Source organism: Ochotona princeps, chromosome 30 (genome assembly GCF_030435755.1).
Source record: "Ochotona princeps isolate mOchPri1 chromosome 30, mOchPri1.hap1, whole genome shotgun sequence".
Taxonomy (NCBI): Eukaryota; Metazoa; Chordata; class Mammalia; order Lagomorpha; family Ochotonidae; genus Ochotona; species Ochotona princeps.
In genome coordinates this window covers 14,550,148-14,569,604 of record NC_080861.1, presented here as the reverse complement: position 1 = coordinate 14,569,604, position 19,457 = coordinate 14,550,148, and the positions used below count along the sequence as shown (strand labels likewise).

The 19,457-nt window shown below is 39.1% G+C and overlaps 1 protein-coding gene across 9 annotated transcripts in view; it reads right to left on the bottom strand.

Moving 5' to 3' along the window:
• The window catches only part of RBMS3 (RNA binding motif single stranded interacting protein 3), a 1,058,437-nt gene that overhangs the window by 75,841 nt on the left and 963,139 nt on the right, over positions 1–19,457 (bottom strand). For all 9 annotated transcript variants that reach the window (XM_058657125.1, XM_058657126.1, XM_058657127.1 and 6 more), the window contains 2 exons: positions 14,344–14,390; positions 1,708–1,804 (listed from right to left, as the gene is read on the bottom strand). In XM_058657125.1, the coding sequence (XP_058513108.1) occupies positions 1,708–1,804; positions 14,344–14,390 (144 nt within the window). The remainder of the gene's footprint in view (positions 1–1,707; positions 1,805–14,343; positions 14,391–19,457) is intronic.

The window sequence follows — 19,457 nt, the reverse complement described above, 5'->3', positions numbered from 1 at the left end:
AGAGAGCAAGCCAGTGTTTTTCTTATATTATTTGACATGGAAAAATTAAAACTATATATTTGAGCAAGCCAACTATTTTAAATGTGCCATGTATAGTCAAATGGAAAAAAAGTAAGTCCATATGAGCTGTCACATAGAGGTTCTGGAAGAATTTTTGTTTCAGCACACTCACACCAAAACGATTCATGAATATGCTTTTGAGTATTAACTGGAGAAAAAGAATCGGTAATATGGGAACTTGTAAAAATCTCTTTTTTGAGAAAAGTGAACAAAAGTGAAATTCCTTTTATGAGTCCTTCCAAAAAAAATCACTGCTGGGAGGATATTTTGTTCACATCATGTTCTGCACTGGGAATTGATGTGGGGTCTTGTCTAACACAGAGGCCAAGATTAGGAAAAAATGGAGTGCACAAATACACACACACACACACACACACACACACACACAACAATTAGGCAGGCCTGCAGGAACAACAAAAGTCGATCAGCCCCTGAACCAAGTTTCGCAGGCCCCAAGGAAAGCAATGAAGACATCAGGCATTCTGAGACCCTCGGATGCGAGTCAAAGAAAAGCCTCTTTCATTTACCCACGACATGCTTCAAGAGTCTGAACATGGGGCGGGGGAGAAAAATGAAAATGATTTGCTTCAGGGAAAACTAGTTAAGGAAAAATGCATACAACCTCACATTTGATGTACTGACAACTGGGACATCCTGAAATGAGGGGTGCGGTGGCTGAATAAGGTGAAACTTCAACAAATTGGTACCAGTCAGCAACATTACAGTTTTACTCACTGGAAAACACCCATGCCTACCCTCTGCAAAATATACAGAAGAAAATGCATGCACAACTTCTCTCTCTCTCTCATCCTTTCTCCAAGCTTTTAAAAATGACACTAGGCCCTTTCTAATGGTAGCATTTATCAGTTCTTTCCAATGAGAATTAGAAGAAATGTTTGAATAAGAGGTTAGGAGAGCATAAGGATCAGGTGGTGCAGTGTCTATTTGATAATCAGAAGGAGCCAAATAAACGGTGTTTTTTTTTTTTTTGAAGCAGTGTGATTATTTCAATGTGTCTGTTTGGAATTAGCTGGCTACCACATGTGGTTTAGGATGCCTTAAAGTGCCAAATATTCCTGTATTTCCATATGTAAAATCGCTGACCTCCCTTCTTTAGAAGACAGAATGAAGTGAGAGCAGGTAGCAAAAAATAACTTTCTCCAATTTTGGTAATTGTCTCTATTTGGGGGGTGGGCAGTAGCTTTTAACATTAATCCTTATAGCTTTTCCAGGACAACCATGACAAAATGAGATGACAATGACAAAATATCATAGAGTAGGTGAAGGAATTGCTGGAAACATGCTTTTATAAAAGACACAGTAGGGACTGTGAACAACCAAAATCACAAACAACGAGAAAAATAATTTCCCAGTGGTAAGAAAGCTGTATGGATGTCGGAAGAGCAGCATAAGCACAAACATTCAGCAGAAAGAATGAAAAGGATGTTGGATTTTATTTTTCAGTGAATTAATGCAAATGAACCCTTGCAAGTATAGACTCAAGCATCACTAGGGTGTTATTACATGAAGATGTGCTAAAGTGTGTGGGGACAACTTTCCTTGAATTCTACTGTGTCCTTTTTGTCTCTATGTTTTGTATTACTGGCAAGGAAGTTCCCTCCTGAGGTTCAGGTAAATTGGACATACCTGGTATGTGGAGACAGGGGAAGCAGCAATGAATGGCGTGATAGATGTCTGTGGAATCATGCGGTTGGTTGCAATACTGTACGGTGAAGAATAAAATCTGCAAACAGAAAACAAAAAGAATAGGATTCATGAAGCTGCTGTGGGCTAGCCACTGATCAAACGCTACAAGCACCTTTGGGAAAGATCAAGTTCTTCTGCTTTCATTGTTTCTCCATCAACTACTAAGCAGATCATCCAGGAGATTTACAATATCTAATTCCTAAGAGAAAGAAGTCAGTATGGATCTATGGACAGCTTGGAGTCATCCTATAATACTGATTATGCAGAAATCTCTTATGCCACCTGAGTGTGTTAGTGTCTGAAACCAACAAGAAAAGCATGAATATCCAAAAAAGCAACAAAGGAAAAGCATTGTACTTTACAAAGGTGGCTTAGACAAACTACATTCATCTCTTCATTCATGAAATAAGTGCCAGTTCCTAGGAACTCGGAGATTTTTGTGTTATAACCTTGTACCAGGTCCATGCCTTCCAACCAAACAACAACAACCAAAAAACTTTCTACTTGAAAAGAGAACAAAAGAGGGCAATATATTTCAATGTAGAAATAAGAATATGTGGTAGATGCTGGAGACTATGAAGTATGCTGTTAAGTATAGATGAGGCTTTTTAAAAATTATTTTAATGCAATCCTGGATGGATTCATGGAAATATGACCCAGAGACATGGAGACATATCAAATATATGTAATTATTGATTTGTTCACCATAGAGAATCTCAAATGTATTGTGCTAAAGACAAAACACCAGACTCAAAAGGATGCCTAGGACAGAATGCCATTTGGGATATATCTCCATACAGAAGAGGTGGAACTATAGAGATGCAAGACAGATGTGCAGCTGCAGAAGGCCTGGAGTGGGAGAAGGGGTTGATTCCAAGGGAACATGAGGGAGCTAGGGAGGGAATATAACTGTTCTATATGTGATTGTTGCAGATATTGCATGAGTGGGGTGTGTGTGTGTGTGTGTGGCAGGATTACAATTGGGGACTAAAAAGAGTGATAGTCTACATTAGTAATTCCCAGTCACAAAGAGAATTAACAAACAAGTGAATATCCATCCTTAAAAAAATGACCATTTATTATGTTCACCAAAGATGAGTTAGACTTTAAGACAAAATTTTAAATTAGTGATTTAAATATGCCTCACATGTTAATAAATTTAACATATTCCAAATGTATTCCATCAAAATGCTAACAAAACCTGGTTCCTTTTATTGGCCTGCACAAACTTCTGAGGACCTTCCTAGTATACAGTTTACACTCTGCTTCCTCCACCCAAATCCAATGGCAACGAATTATCGTCCTGTGATCTCAGCACCTCACACCCCTCTGCTGAAATTGTGGTCTCTGTACACAAAATGCGGATTCCCTCGAATCTCTAGAATACTGCCTCCTTTCCATCTTTGACCTGCATTTCTTCCTTCTTCAGCAACCTGCAGCTAAAGCAGTAACACCCATCTCACTGCAAATGGTCTCTGTTCATTTCCCCTTATTTCATTGTTCCTGTCACTCTGAGAAGTAGTCATTCTTCGCAGTTCCTTTATGCATGTCATGGGCTTAAATGTGGCATTTCCCCCCAATTCCACAATGGAAGCCCTAATCTCCCATGTATTTGGAGCCTCTGAGGGAGCAGCTCGGGTGGTCTGCATCAGACAGCATTAGTGTTCTTATAAGACACACAAGTCATATTTTCTTCCCCCAACACCAGGTGCACTGAAGAAGACCATGGCAGGAAAAGACCCTCGGAACAGCTATCAATCCAAATCTTGGTAATGAAACTTTGAGCCTTCACAACTGCGATGAAATATCTTTCTGTTGTCCAGTCCGCCTAGTCAGCGGTATGAGTCTAGGACAGCCAATCCTAGCTGGCAAATATATATTTATTGATTGCTTTTCCCTTTATGATATCAGCCCCTGGAGAACCAATTTTTGCCTTGTTGCCTAGAGCCCAAGGGTATGATCTTTGAATTGAATCAATGAATAAACAAATGAATCCACAGCAGATTAAAGAATTAACTGATGGGGCTAGCATTGTGGTGCAGCGCACTCTGCCACTGCTTGGGACAAGTGCACTGCATATCAGAGTGCCAGGTGGAACCCAGCTGCTCAGCTTTTGAGATGACTTTGTGTTAATGTGCCTGAGCAGGCAGTGGCTTGCCTCAATGTTTGAGCCTCTGTACCCATCAGGGAGACTCAGATTGAGTTCCTGGCCTCGTCATTTAGGGAGCAAATGAATAGAAGGACGATGTCTGTGCCCCCATCTCTGTTATTCCGCCTCTCAAATAAATGAAAACATTTTAAGTAATGGAGCTTATTGATTACCGTACATGACGATCAACGCCAGGATGGCAGGAACTAGAAGGAAGGTCCTCAAAATATGTAAAAGCCAAGGGATGAGATCCAACACCATTTAATTGCATTCACTGGACGCTTAACTCACACCTACTTTCTAAGTATGTAAGGGCATTAATAACTGTTGAAAACAATCCTTTCCTATAAAAAGTCATTGTTTGCATTTCACAATCCCCTTTAGGTCCTCTCATCTTTGACAGCTCTTGTCTATGTGACAGTTAGCTGTAAGGCTTATTCAGGGTGCATAACAACATGACAGGCTCTCAGGACCACTGAGCAAGCAGTTCTCAGGAATTCACACCGTGCTTTAACTTCTGGTCCACACTGAGTCCCATTTACCAACAGAGAAAATCACACATCACATTTCAGTGAGGCTGGTCTATGTTGTATAACGCTATCAATTGGGATATTAAAAAGTGAAAGCAATAAAAATTGGATTGACAGGCAGAATTTACAGGAAATTCTGTGGGGAAAACAGAGAGCAAAAAACTTTAAGAAACCAGTCAAGTAAATGGATACTAACAAATGGAACCCTTGGGGGGAAATTTAATGTGTTTTTGTTCTATCTACTCTAATCCTATCCATCAAACAAGAACGACATTTCATCCTTCCCAACAGGTTCCAGAACAATCACTCACGTCAGAGTCATTCGGAATGGGAAATATCCTGGCAGAGCAGACTGGATACACTGTCCGGATCCCCTAATTCTGGTATTCTGTACTAAGTTCTTCTCAAATTCAAAAATAAGCCAAGAATTTGCAGGAAACCCTTGCTTAAAGCATGATAAGAAAGGCAGCTATTGCACTGGAGACTTAGAGGGAACATATTTGAAGAAATACAGGATGCGAGCCTATGGAGAGAACCCCAGTATCTTTCCCACTCTTACAGCTTTTTCTCAGATCCTACCATATCTGACCCGATTTACAAATATTTCACACATTAGAAAGTTTAACACAGTAGGAAACTTTGGAGTACCCAGAAATTTGAAAAAGTCAAGGTAAATCTAAATACATAGCCTTATGTTTTAGTACCTGGTATTCATAAACATTATGTCTCGGCGTTGCTGTTATTAAAGACTGAGAATGAATTGCATAGCACATTATTTTCTGAGAATTTTCTCTTAGGAGCTATTTCTTTGATGAGATTCAAACAGCACTCTGTGGTTAGCCCAAGGTTTCTCAGCCAAAAGTGGATATTTGGCAATACGTGGAGATATTTTCAAGTGTTGCACCTTAGAAGGGAGTGCAACTGGAATGTTGTGTATACAATTCCAGGATATCGCTCAACAACTGCAACAGGCAATACGTAACATCTTGTGATTTAAGAGAGAAAAAAACTCCAATGCAAAACATTAGCAGTGATAAGTTTAAAAGACTTACTTTATAAATTACAGGAGGTTAAATCTGGAGAAGGTTCACATGACCCTAGTACCACAGGCTGAAATAGCTCAGAAAGCATAACTATAGATGATTTCTAGAATTCTAAGATGGCTCATAGAAAATGTCATTTGTTTAAAGAATTCAAGTAGTCACTGGCTCTGTGACCTAAATGCAAATGACCTCTACGAATCTTCGATGTGCACATCTAAGTCACCAACAGGAGATTATTTTACCTGCGGAAAAATCTTTTTCAGGAAATTTGGCAGTTAATAGTAAGGTGGCAAAATCTTACTTCACTGACAAATAAAATAGCATGAACATAATAACCGTAGTATAGAAGAGAAGTTGCTTTTTCTTTTTACCGTAGAAAAAGTATACAAATCTTGTTTGCCCACTAAAATAAACAGTATTGGCTTGTATTTCATGGCCACAGGCAATACTGTTAGCATTGGAACCATGCATGTCATTTCTGAGGGTAACACAATAGCATGATTAATAAGCTATTGGTCATTTTTATTGTAATACCAACTTATGCTTCATGTTAGATCCCTTTCGTAGTATAATAGATAAGGCTTCTGTATCAGTTAACATCAAATGCCCATATAAAACAGCTAGCAAACCAAGGCTATAGAAAACATTCGTTTCCACATTTCCCACAAGAACATTTTATTCAAATAGAACAATTCAAGAGGCTTTTACTCAGCAGCTCACAGTGGAAAGGGCACAGGAAAGATGAGATTTGGAATACGGGGGGATTATTGTCTCCCTCTCATGCTCACATTTGAAAAGGATGGAATTTCATCTTTGCTGAAAAAGCAATAGGGCTATATAGTAATAACAAATTACAGAGTTTTGCCAGAGCTCTCAAAGATGGAAGATTTATTTTTATTGTTATTCTTGTAAGCTTTGGCTACAGTAAAAGGTGTAAAATCTTTTGCTTCATTGCTGTAACCTGGACAATTGCACGGATTCAGGCACACGGCAGCACTGACATTTTCCCCGAACCACAGAGTGTCAGGACGGTCCAGTTACAGAATGGCTGTTTTTCATAAGTTTACAATGAGGCTAGATTTGGAGGTGTTAACTTCAGTTACATGTTCCCGTTCTAATACGTTGACTACGGAATACAGAGCACTGAGCTCTACACACGTGGCAACTACCAGCCACAAGGCAGCTACACGTTTGCCTCTGATTCCCTGCAAGCCCCATGGTTCACTGTGCAGTTACAGGACGGTCAGGACACAGCACATACTTTATCCAAAACCTGGGACCTCTCCCAGAGGAAAGACTAATTCTCATCCTTTTTTTTCCAAATGTGCTTTTGCAAAAAAAAAAAAAAAAAAAATACGCATCTAAAAATAAATAGACTCATGAATCTTACATAATTCTGGGCTTATGCACTCTACCTTGTGTTATTACATGTCCAGTGAATCTAATACGATATTAAAATTTTGCTTTTCAAATAACATCACTAAGAGGACTTTAAGCAGTGCAACAGTCAGTCACGTATTAAAAAGTTGCTTATTGAATGCAACTTAGTAAGCATGAAGCAATATTTAACAATACTAGCTGGATCAGGGTGAGTTGCAATTGTGTCTGCACACTAATTGTTTTCTGTAAAATGGGATCAGCCTCCTCATGCAGTAATAAATATTTCTCTGTTAGGCTAGTTCCCTATGAGTGAGATTTGACTGCCACACCAAATATAGTAATGTGAATGGGGATTAACTCATTTTATTCCAGAAGTTAATGTTAGACTTGTTGGCATGCTGAAAAAATTCTTTAAAAAAGTTCTTTAAGTTTCCAAAAATCCAAATGGTATGTGCCAATACTAACCCAAAGAGTACAGTTGCTTGACTAAACATTTGTGATCATTTAGCTCTTACAAGCACAGAAATGATTGTGCTTCTGCCCTGTTCCTGGGATGTTACCATATAAAGTAATAAAAGAGGGGACTGAGCAAATCTTGTATAAAAACAATCGGTAGGAGGAAGTGTCAAATCAATACGATTACTTAGTTGCTCCTATTTCTTTCAACTTTGCACAATTTCTACCTGTAGTTAGATATTGATTGTTATCATCAACAATACAGCAGAGAATCTAAGGATTTTATTTTTAACCGAAGGCATAAGATTCACAGGCAGCTTGGTCACTTTAGGTGAAAGTAGGGGTTTTATTTAAGGAGAATCAGGATAAGGTGATGTTTGGGAACAGATTGACTTGATGACCAGATAGAGGGATAGTTTCCTAGGTATCAGCTGTGGGATCAAGAAGACAGCATGAGTGGAATTTCATATTGTTGATTTTGCATTAATAATACTATACTAAACAGTATGTAATAATAAATAAGAGATATTTCATACCTTCAGTAAGTTAGTAGTCTAACTTATAGGAACATCAAATATAGTGCAAAAACGGCACCAAATTTAGACTGATAACTATGATTTATCATTCCAGATTTCACTCATGCTTATAAAATATTATGGGAAAAGTATTAATATGATTATCTCCAACTACAAAAGGACAATAAGATGCTGGACTTTATGCTTGGCAAATACCTTCAATGAAAGAATCTCAACTGAATTTGAACTATGGTAATGCAATAAGGTGGAGAAATCCACCATGGGGGGAGGGTTTGGGGAGGGGCACAGGGGAATCCCAGTGCATATAAAAATGTGTCACATAATGCAATGTAACTAATAAAAAATAAATAAAATTAAAATTAAAAAAAATAAAAAATAAATGTTCATACTGATTCACACATGAAAAAAAAAGTTTTTGTTTTTTGTTTTTGTTTTTTTTTTTTGCAAAGTCAGATGTACAGAGAGGAGGAGAGACAGAGAAGATCTTCCATCCGACGATTCACTCCCCAAGTGACTGCAGTGGCAGAGCTGAGCCGATCCAAAACCAGGAGCCTGGAACTCTTCCGGGTCTCCCACTTGGGCACAGGGTCCCAGGGCCCTGGGCTGTCTTCCCCATGCCACAAGCAGGAAGCTGAATGGGAGGCAAGGTTGCCAGGATTAGAACCGGCGCCCATCAGGTAACCTGGTGCATACAAGATGAGGACTTCAGCTGCTAGGCTACCGCACTGGGCCCATTATCTTTCTAGAATATTTATTTATGCTCTGACAGCTTATGTTCCTGTCACTGTCACAGAAGACCCAACTGGTTTTCCAGTGTTGTAGCTTCAGCCTAGACTAACCCTGGACAAATGCCATTTGGGGGCAGTGAAGCAGAGAACAGATAATTCTCTTTCTCTCACCATCTTTTTCTGTCACTCTGCCTTTCAAATAGGTAAATATTGAAAAATGAGAAATAACAGCAAAGAATGAAGTTTTCAGGTCTAGCAGATAAGAGAGCTTCAAAATGATGTAAATGGTAAAAAAAAAAAAAAAAGAAGAAAAGGAGTGTAAAAACTAAAATCTTCAGTTATAACTGCCTAAGTTGGAGATGACTAAGGAAATCATCCAGAGAAATGCCAATGAATTGTTAGTGAAAAATTCATATTTCCACAGGTAGAGTTTTAGAGTAATTAGGGAATACAGAGGAAGTTTGTCATTGAAGGGAAGACGGACATCACACAGCAGTCAGAGGTATCCCTGCCAACAGGCATGGTTGCTTTGCTTCTCCCCTTGTCCTATCTGGGAAAGATTGAAGTATGTGAATGTGCTTCCAATAATGTTCACATAGAGGATGACATTGAAAAGAGGGCTTGAGCAATACAATTTTTTTATTGTGAGATCTGCTAAATTCAATAATTTGGATATCTTCCTCATCTTCACCAAAATTTGTTTCTTTTTTTTTTTTAAAGATTTTATTATTTTTATTGGAAAGGCGGATATATAGAGAGGAGGAGAGACAGAGAGGAAGATCTTCCATCCGATGATTCACTCCCCAAGTGAGCGCAACGGACGGTGCTGCACCGATCTGAAGCCAGGAACCTGGAACCTCCTCCAGGTCTCCCACATGGGTGCAGGAACCCAAGGCTTTGGGCCATCCTCAACTGCTTTCCCAGGCCACAAGCAGGGAGCTGGATGGGAAGTGGAGCTGCCGGGATTAGAACCGGCGCCCATATGGGATCCCGGGGCATTCAGGGCGAGGACTTTAGCCGCTAGGCCATGCCGCTGGGCCCCAAATTTGTTTCTTAAGGAGAAATAGTTGGTATAAATGCGTAAATGGGCGGTGGAGCTGGACGATCTACGCTTGCAGCTGTTTAGATAGTCCAAAGGGTTCAACTGGGACAATGTTAAAATATTCTTGGTGAAGGCATCGTATTTCAGGTGATTTATGGCTGAAGAGGTAATTGCAGCAACCCCAGTAAGTCTACATGTGGTGATATAGGGGGAACGCTTCAGGCAACAGGAAAAAAGTGTTCTTTGAGAGTGTGGCTCTTCTCAATGCCTTGAACATGGTCCAGTCCAAAATTTACTTTCACCTTTCAAATTCAAGCTGAAATGTAAATTATTTTCTCTTGAGGTTTGTAATTGTTAGGACAAGTATCTTGAAGGACATTTCTAGAGTATTTTAAAGCACTGGCAAATGTCTGACCAAGAATAAAACTTTGGATGATGTCATCCTCAAATTCAAGTTCTACTTTTAATATTTAATTCTTTATCATTGGAATCTCCTAAGTTAAGCATCTTTGAAATTGAGTATATCATTTTTCTCCAATTCTTTTCTTGTCTTTCGCATAATAGGACTACTCCATCACTTAGGACTGAAAAAATCTGAGTCATTTATCATTCCTAACAAAAATACATCATCAAGTTAGTCGTGACATATTGTCAGAGATTAGCTCAAAGCATGGCTTCCTCAGAAAAGTCTGGATCAACTGCCCAAGTAAAGGCAAAGTTTCACAACTGTGCAATTCACCACCAGGTACTATTATAAATAAGTAATGAGATGGTTTCACATCAATTTCCATTGCTGTCTGGAAAGACAATAACGATTCACCACAATGTTCTTGATCCTTGAGTGAGAGTCCCACACACAGAATTGCTGAGTGGATGTTTTTGTTATTGATTGTTTCTTGTTTTTAATGCACAAAGTACAATGCTCATAGTCTTATCCTCTCTTCCCCTTCTATATCCAACACCACCAAACACTGTAGAATAGGATCGTAGTTATTAGGTTTTGCTTGAATGGCACTGTCTTAATTGCCTCCTGCTTAACAGAAATTATCTTCTCCAGCTCTTTCATCATTATTAATATTTTATCACTCTGCTGACGAAAATCCAATGATTGTTCTCTAGACTGATGAAGAGGAGGTGAAAATTGTTAAACTTCCAAATCTTACACCAACAATATTTCCTAAAATTTTACACAGCTTTGCAAAGCCTCTTCAGAAGAAAGTTCCCTCCAATTACAACCCAATTCCATTTCTATTCACTCCAGTCCATGGTCTCAGGAAGCAATTTCCCGTGTGCCCATCTTTGGTCAACTCTGATAGCCCTTGGCTTCTGCACAGATTGTATGAAGCTTCTCTTTTATGCTACTTAGACAAAGATGCCAGGTTCTCCTGAGAGCCAGAGACTCTCATTTGTTTCCAAACTGCCCAAAGGGCTTCAATTTCTTATTTTTAAAAAAGTTATGCTAGCAACACAAAGGGGTATATCAATAAATTACATAGCCTAACTTTCATATAATTTTTTCATTTTGCTTCATAATCAATCACAGAAAAATGCTTGTTGGGACAATTGAGAAAGATGCGGGTTAATCTGGAAAATTCATATTCTGAAATCACAGTAGCAACAATGCTGTTATGGCAATAATGATGTTAGCACGCCTCATAAAATTTGTATTTTAAAGATGTATGAAGAAGACACACGAAACAAATGTTCAGTCTCACACAACGAGGTTTTGTTTCATGCCAGTTAGAATGGCTGTCATCCAAAAAAGCTAAAAACAATAATCACTGGTTAGGATGCATTAAAGAAATGGTACCCTAATCCACTAATGATGGGAAGGGAAACAAACTTAACCATTATGGAAGATAGTACAAAGTTTTTTTTTTTTTTCAGATAGCTCCATCGTATGATCCTGAGAATTTACCCAAACATCATGAAATCAACCTATGAGAGAGTTATTTGCACCCCCGTGTTTACTGCAGCTAAATTCACAAAAGCTAAAATAATCAACCCAGTTATCAATCAATTGATGACTGGATAAACTGTGGTATGCATATACACTATAAAATATTATCCAACTATAAGAGAATGAAATCCTGTCTTTTGTCACAAGATGGATGTAACTTAAAACTATTACACTTATTAAATAAGCCAGTCTCACAATGATATGATGTTTACTCTGACATGTGGCTGTTATTCTAGAACACACAACAAAGCCTAGGAACGAAGTGGTCACTTTTGGTTATGACTGGCATTTTAGTCCAGGTTTATACTCCAGTAGAAATGGAGTCTTGTGATCTTTTTACTTTTGAATATTGCAATCAATGGCAAATTAAGTTTGTGAATAAAGAGTTGATTAAAATCATGTCTGTGCAAACGCTGTTGAATGGAGGGAAGGAAGGAGTGTTATTGGTAAAGGTCACAGGGAAGCAAGGGAAGTGTGAATGTCTCCTTAAAACTGTAGCTGTGGAATGTGTTGATCTGTTCTGTTTAAATTAACTTCAAAAATTTAAAAATAACTGTAAAACTGCATGTTAAAAAATTCAGGGGTATTTATTTTGATAGGGTCCAGCAAAGAGAATCTCTTAACAGTGTATATCATAATGGTAATTAATAAGCTACTTAATTATACATAAAATTTACACTACTTCATTTTCTGCTTTATTTTTCAATATTAGCTATAGGAAGGCAAAAATGGGTTATTTCTCAGTCACTGGCTATATCTCTTAATCTTCATACAAAGAATAGTTTTATAAGTACATATCAGATCTATTTTAAAGCGGGGAAGAAGATACATGTTTATATATAATACATAAGCACATATATAATACTGTAAATATTAAGATTTTATGAATCAAACTAATGAGCATTCTAGTGATATTTATTTAAATATTTTTTCATTTTACTTTATATAATTAAATCTTAAACACATATTTCTAAATATGTCTATTTTTTTAAACTATGGCAATTGAGTTAAAAATAAGAAGTGCTTAGAATATAATACGTATTCAAAAATATAATTTTTTGTTTATAGGGTCTATTTTCTTTCACCTAGCACATAATGCCATAAGCATAGTTAGTATCTTTAAAGTTCATTTTTTTATCTCCAACTTTAGGAATTGGAGAAGATCATTCTCCATGCTTTTAATTCTTTTTACCCACCGGGTCTATGGTGTTGTATCGGAAGCAAACAAATGGCTATTGGGTAAATGAAAGGATGGCCTTAATTTTCACTTCTAACAGGAAGTTAATTCTACCACAAAAGAAAAAATTCAGACTCATAGACTAGTCTGTCACCAGTGTCACCTCTTTTATGGAAGGGTTGACTGTGTCTTTCTTAAAGGATAGGGTCAGTAACCAAACACTGCTTTCTTCTCATCAATGAATTACAACAGTGGGTCTAGAAGGTTCCTTCACTGTTTATTGAACGGCTCAAGAATGAGTTCCTGTGTGGATAAGTGTAAGAATAAGGGTAATTATTTAAAAGACATCTCAGCACATTTCTATCAGAGCCCAGTGACCAATGATACAATGGAATACAATTCATCCTACCAACTATCAGTGGTCTTCGGCGAGGTCTTCATTATAATTTGTTAGACTGAGAGACAACGGAAGCCATGGAAAAATCCAGAATACAACAAGCAACCAATTATAACTGTCAATTTAAAGATGGCTAAACAAGTAAAATTAGGAAAATAAAAGAAAGTTTCAGGTACTAGTGTATGTGTATGCCATAGTGAATTAAGGCCTAACATCCTGTAGCGTTGTGTCCTGTAGTGCCAAGGGGCCATTTGATCTATGGCTGTTCTGCTTCTAATCCAGCTCCCTACTCATGTGCCTAGGAAGGCAGTAAATGATGGCCCAAGGACCCACTTGGGACACCTGGACGGTGTTCTTGACTGCTGTTCTGTCCTGCTCCAGTCCTAGGCATTGCAACCATTTGAGTAATGGTCTAGCAAATGGAAGATCCTTTTCTTGCTGTCTCCCTCACATCTCATCACTCTACTTTTCAAATAAATGAGAGTGAATGGAAGTGAGAGAGAGGAGAGAAAGAGAGAGAGGATGTGTTTACTGAAGATACTCAGTTTTAAGAATTTTAGAGAGGAAAGTCCATGTAGTTTTACCGTCTTACTTTTCAGAGCAGTAATTTTAGCTGTATGATGTGTTCTTTGCTCAAGACCACAGGTTTTCAGAGGTTTATTACAATGAATGAAGATACAACACCCAAGTTATTAACATGATATTTGCTCATGATCATTCCCCTAATCATGGGAATGAAAGAATTAAAGCATTGTTCATGAAGACATTCAGCTGTACACCCAGAAATGACAGAAAGCTAAACTATTCTTATACTCTTGTACTCGGGACACAAAAAGAATCCTCCCAGATCAAAGCTATTCATATTCCTCCTTCACATAGTTGGCTTTATGCTTTCTCAGGCCAGAAATAGAGAAATAAAAGGGTTTAATGCAAGCAGAGGCATTGTGAGAATGGGAGACCAGAGTCACTTAGAGAGAGAGAGAGAGAGAGAGAGAGAGAGAGAGAGAGAGAGAGAGAGAGAGAAAATACAGTGGTGAGAACGTTGGGGTTTAAAGTTTTGTCTCAAATGTAAAAACAAACAAAGAGTGTAAAAACGTATTTTAACCTGTTTCTTTGGTGCTTCTTCAGAGCACAATGATCTTCTAGCAATCAACATGGAGATATTGTGATCTACTTACCCATTCTGTATGGCAGCTGTGGGGTCATAGGTCAAAGCCATGCCAGCCTGTGTACAGGGTGGAGAGAGGAGAAAATAAACCTCAACATTTTCATTAGTTTGCCCCAAACATTCAACACACAGAGAGCTTTATCTTTAGTTTCAATGACTTAAATTTATTTTCTCTCTATATTTTTCTACCCTTATTGCCAAGACTAAGATTTTACTGGCCTTGCCAAGACCAGCATTTTATTGCATACAAACCACAAGCCAGAAGTGAACGAGTGAAGAGTTTATAACTAGACAAAGCAAGGAATAGCGCGTGTTGGATGATGTCCATTTATACCTCGTCAACTATTCTCTAGCTCATAGTTCTGCAATTTCCTAGAATTATCAAGAGCACCTACCGCACACCTGACAGCATGGAAAAAACACAGCAAGAATAAATATGCCTAAAAACACTTGTAATCCTTTCACCTTTGCGGAAGAAAATGTAAATAACCCCGCACTTTAACTTATGTCTTGGGAGCTGGGGGGATTATGGGTCACAGAGTGCTAACCTGTGATATGACCAGTGTCTGTCCCTCAAATGCTGGAAAATGAAGATCATTTACATGCAGTGGAAGTTCTAGGACACACGACTAAGAAGGAAGTGGTTTTGTGCTGTTTCTAAGCAGAGGGTCACCTCTGAGGAGCTCCCCAACTGCTGCTTCACAAACTGCCTTTTTGCTTCAGGCACATCTGATCCTTACAACAACCCCATCTATCAAGTCCCTTTATGCAGGAAGATGCTGCAACTCGCAACAATCAAGTGACCTGCTCAAGGTCACACGCGTGGAGGCAGGTGTATGTTTCAACCCAAGTGTTCAGATGCAGCTTGCACTCCACGGTTCAACCGCACCTTTGGTTTAGAATGACAAGGTGTTTGAATGTCATCTCCCGCCGAAGGTGAACACTTGTTCTCCGTGATTATGTGAACACACCACACTTTTACCAGAACTATTGTGAGTATAAAATACATCAAAAAGGTAAAGAATGAAATATGAAATTTCCAAGGTCGTTGTAGGATAGATGATTTTGTTTAACTTTAATTTTTATTATATTTTTCTTAAGACTAAAAGGTGGATGTGTAGCGAACTGATTTGATTTGGTGTCCAGATCTGATTACTTATTCCAGCTTTCTATGAATACAGAGAGTCAGAGATATTACTCAATTATTTCATTTCTTGCTGCCTTCAGAGGGTATCTAGTCTGGGTTTCTGGCTCCTTGTTCCAGCCATTTGGTGAGAGAACCAATCAATGAGAGAGCTCTCTCTTCTCAAGTAAACAGCAAAACAACAACAAAAAAGGTAAATTAGACTAACACCAATTTGATAGCCTTCCTACCATTCTACAATAAGGCACTGACAATGTGTACACTTTAAGAGAAACTGAGTGAAGAGTGAGCAAGACATCTGAACCTGTAATTTCTTCAGAAATTTTTTTAAGTACTTGAGTTTTAAAGACTTACCGAGGAAAGAAAAACAATATTTTAAAGAAAAGAAACCATGAGCTTCCATATTTGAGTGTTTCCTTTATCTGGTATGGTTAAAGGTAATTTTCCTATTGGGCTCATTGAATTTCTTTCTTTTTTTTTTATTTTATTGTATTGTTGTTGACAATCTTTACATAGTAAATTGCGGTTAAAAAAAAAGGTTCAGGGGGTATAGGGAAGTGGGTAATACTATTATGTCCATATTGTTTCCATCATGTATCTGAGGTAAAGGGGGATATTGAGGGAGAAGCCCCACCCGGTTTCCCGCCCACCCCAAGTCCTGGATGTGGGGCATGCTCTGAGATATTTGCTCAAGTGTTTTTAATAGTTCTCCAGTTATGAATTGCTGCCAGTTTCACTCGATGAGGTCGTCCACTGATTGATATGGTCCATCATAAAGTCTCCGTTTGCCCCTTATTTCGCTGCCAACATATAGCTGAGATGAATGATTGACCTGTTCTGTCTTCTGTCTTTTCTTTGTTAGAGTTCTGAGTCCAGCAGTTTGATTGGAGAGATCTCCAAAGAAACCCTGAGGTATTGCCAGACCAGATTCTTGTATGTTCTGGCAAGCACAGGGCCCGGCACAGTCCATCACCCCGATCAGCTGGTGGTTGCAATTGCTGGGTTGGTTCTGTTTTCAGTCCCGAGTTGCACTGGAACCAATGGGTGTTGCAGTCCAGTCTGGTTCTGCCCAGCACATTCTCGGCCCTTACATCAACCAGTGGGAGCTGCAGCCTAGTCGGGGCAACCCACAATAACCCCCATCAGGCCCACCCCCTACCCTGGTTTGCCATTATGTGTAGCAGTAGACCAGTCTGTCCCCCATCCCATTTGGCTCTTGTACTTGTCAATGGGTATTAAAGCTTAGTTCCATCTAACCAACTCAACCATCCAGCCCTCACGGATGTTGCTGAGTGCCTCTCTGTCTAGCCACCCCAGCCCCCATCCTAGTTTTCATGCCTTCCCACGGGACTAGCGACCCAGGAAGGGGGAACACACTTTTTCCCTCCCAGGTCTCTCTCAGTCCCAGTTTATGCACTCTTTAGGTGGTTCTGTGATTTGACTTGACAGAATTAGTCCCCAGTGCCAGCTTCTGCCAGCTGATGCTGCGGCCAAGCCCAAACATCCCTCACCCGCTCTAATTTATGCTTGCACCCACAGGAATAATCAGCCCAGCCTGGCTTTTCCCTGATCTAGTCCACATGCAGCGCACAGGTGTTGCAGCCTTGCTTAGTCTGGTCTGTCCTCATCCCAGCCCATGCTCTCCAGTGGGAGTAGCTGTCTGGCAAGGGGACCAGCCCCTTAATCCCTCTGCCAGCTCTGTCCCTCCCTTCCTGGATTTCACGTGTGCTGGTTGGGTGCTGCAGTCAAATCCAGCACAGGCAACCTCACCCTGGCATTCCATAATGTGTACTGGTTTTGTCGCAACCAAACCCGGCTCGACCCACACTCTGTTCTGGTGTTCGGATTTGCCAGTGGATGACATGAACTGATTCAGCCTGGTCTGCCCCTGACCCATGCTGAATGTGTGCCAGTGGGAAACTTTCCATGGCCTATTCTGGGCTGTTTCCTAATTGAAATGAAAAACTTAAAGCTTCCTAATGCATGTTTTGCAGATTATTTCACAGAATACCAACTTTTAAGTTATTACTAAGATTGGTATGAAGAATAAAGGTGTAGAGCTACAAATGTATGCAATTGGCAAAAAGGAGCAAGACATAAAGTGAAACGGAGTTAGGAAGCAAAATTATAATAGCTGTCAGAAGTTAGTGGGGAACCCTGAAAAGAAAAACACTTGTTAAATCATAATTCCATGGCTTCTTTAAACTTTGGGATCACACACATATTAAGTATATGCATGGCAATTTGACAAGCGATGAAGAGATTAAAAACAGTAAAACTCCTAATAAAGAAAGGCTGTTGCTCTTTGCCTCTTGGGGAAAGGAAAAGAAGCAGTGGTATAAAAATACACAGAAATCCAAAGTATAGATTTTTCTACGAAAGGGGCTTCTGCCACTAACCTGCAGGTGTGTCCCCCCACCCCCAGCGCCTCTACAATGAGCAGCCCAGGGCTAAGCTGAACCTCCACAGTCTTGGATGCTAGGGGGCAGTCATGGAGCTGTGCATTTGGGATGAGACTTCCCCAGGAGGAACTCTGAAGTCCTGATGTCACCCTGGAGGTGAAATGAATCAAGTGGCGCTTTATATTCAGAAAGCACCTTTTTAGTGCATGAGAGCCTCAGGAAGGTGGTCACACCTTCAGCCGCCTACGTGCCTCAGATTGTTGAAAACTTGGGGACATAGAGGACGTGTTCCCTCATGAACCTCACGGTTCCTTCTTTTCCCTGTACTTATTTCCAAACAAAGCTCAGGGAGAAACCAGGGGTGCCGAGTGCTTCTGGAAATGTGATATGTCACTACTATGTTTTTTTTCTTTTATTCCAAATTTATCATGAAGACAGGATTTTGTCATGTACTTTCTTTCCCAATTCTTGATTGAATTCTTCATAGGTTGCAGTTGACTGTGAAGTTCCAGAAAAGAACAGAATAATTCCAATGAATTCCATCTCTTTCTCAGCAGAGTGTTGCTCTTTTATTAAGCTTCCAATCTCCATCCATCATTTCAAAAGATGAAAAAAAATAACTGAATAGATGGTAATATGGGTTAATGGAAAGGGCATATGTATCAATTAGATAAGCCAGGACTCAAATTCTAGCTAATTTCTTTCTATAAATAGGAGAAAATTGTTTGAAATCTCAGGTTCCTCAAGTATTAAATGGTATCTCATCACATTGTTGTTACATTTAAATGAGGATTACATTTGTAAATTGCTCACCACAATGCCTGGAAATAGACACTTATGTTAATGTTATAATACACAGCGACATGCGTTGAGTGCCCCAGGTGTGATATCAAGGACATGCAGTCAGGCATGGTGTGTTGAGGAGTTACAGCTGAGTACAGTCTTGAATGATGAATAAGATTTAAAGCAAATGGATATGGTAAGTGAGGAGCAGTTTGGCAAAAAAAGAACAGCATTGGAAAGAGGTAAACAAAAATTTTAAAATAATTTTTAACTGGCACATAAAATCATTCACATGTACATCCTGTACTGTTCAAATCAGGGCAGTTTTTTTAAAAAAAAAAAAAAAACCTCTGATGGGAAGTAAACTTAAAACTGATTTCCATAAAATGTACTGAATTGGATGGTATGATTATAAATGAATTGTCCCCTCATTTCTTTTTTCTGGCTTTTCAAAGTTATACAGAATAAGGATTATTTTTATACTGGGGAGAAGCACTTTCATTTAGCACAACGTATACGCAATTATATCCTCCATGACTTGTTTTAAAATATTGAATTCAAAGTGAGATAAAGAGTATCATTTGTAGAAGTGAGGCAGATCAAAGCCTGATTCCGAAGTATGCTTGGAGATGTGTGGGCTTTGACACACAAGACAGGAGGCAGGACAGAGGTTACTAAAACCAGAAAGATGAAGACAAGGACAAAGACGCAAAAGCCAGGGTTCATGGCACAGTCTTTTTAGTGCTAGAATCCTTATAAGAACTCAAAAATCCAAGAAATCACCCTGCTCAGGGA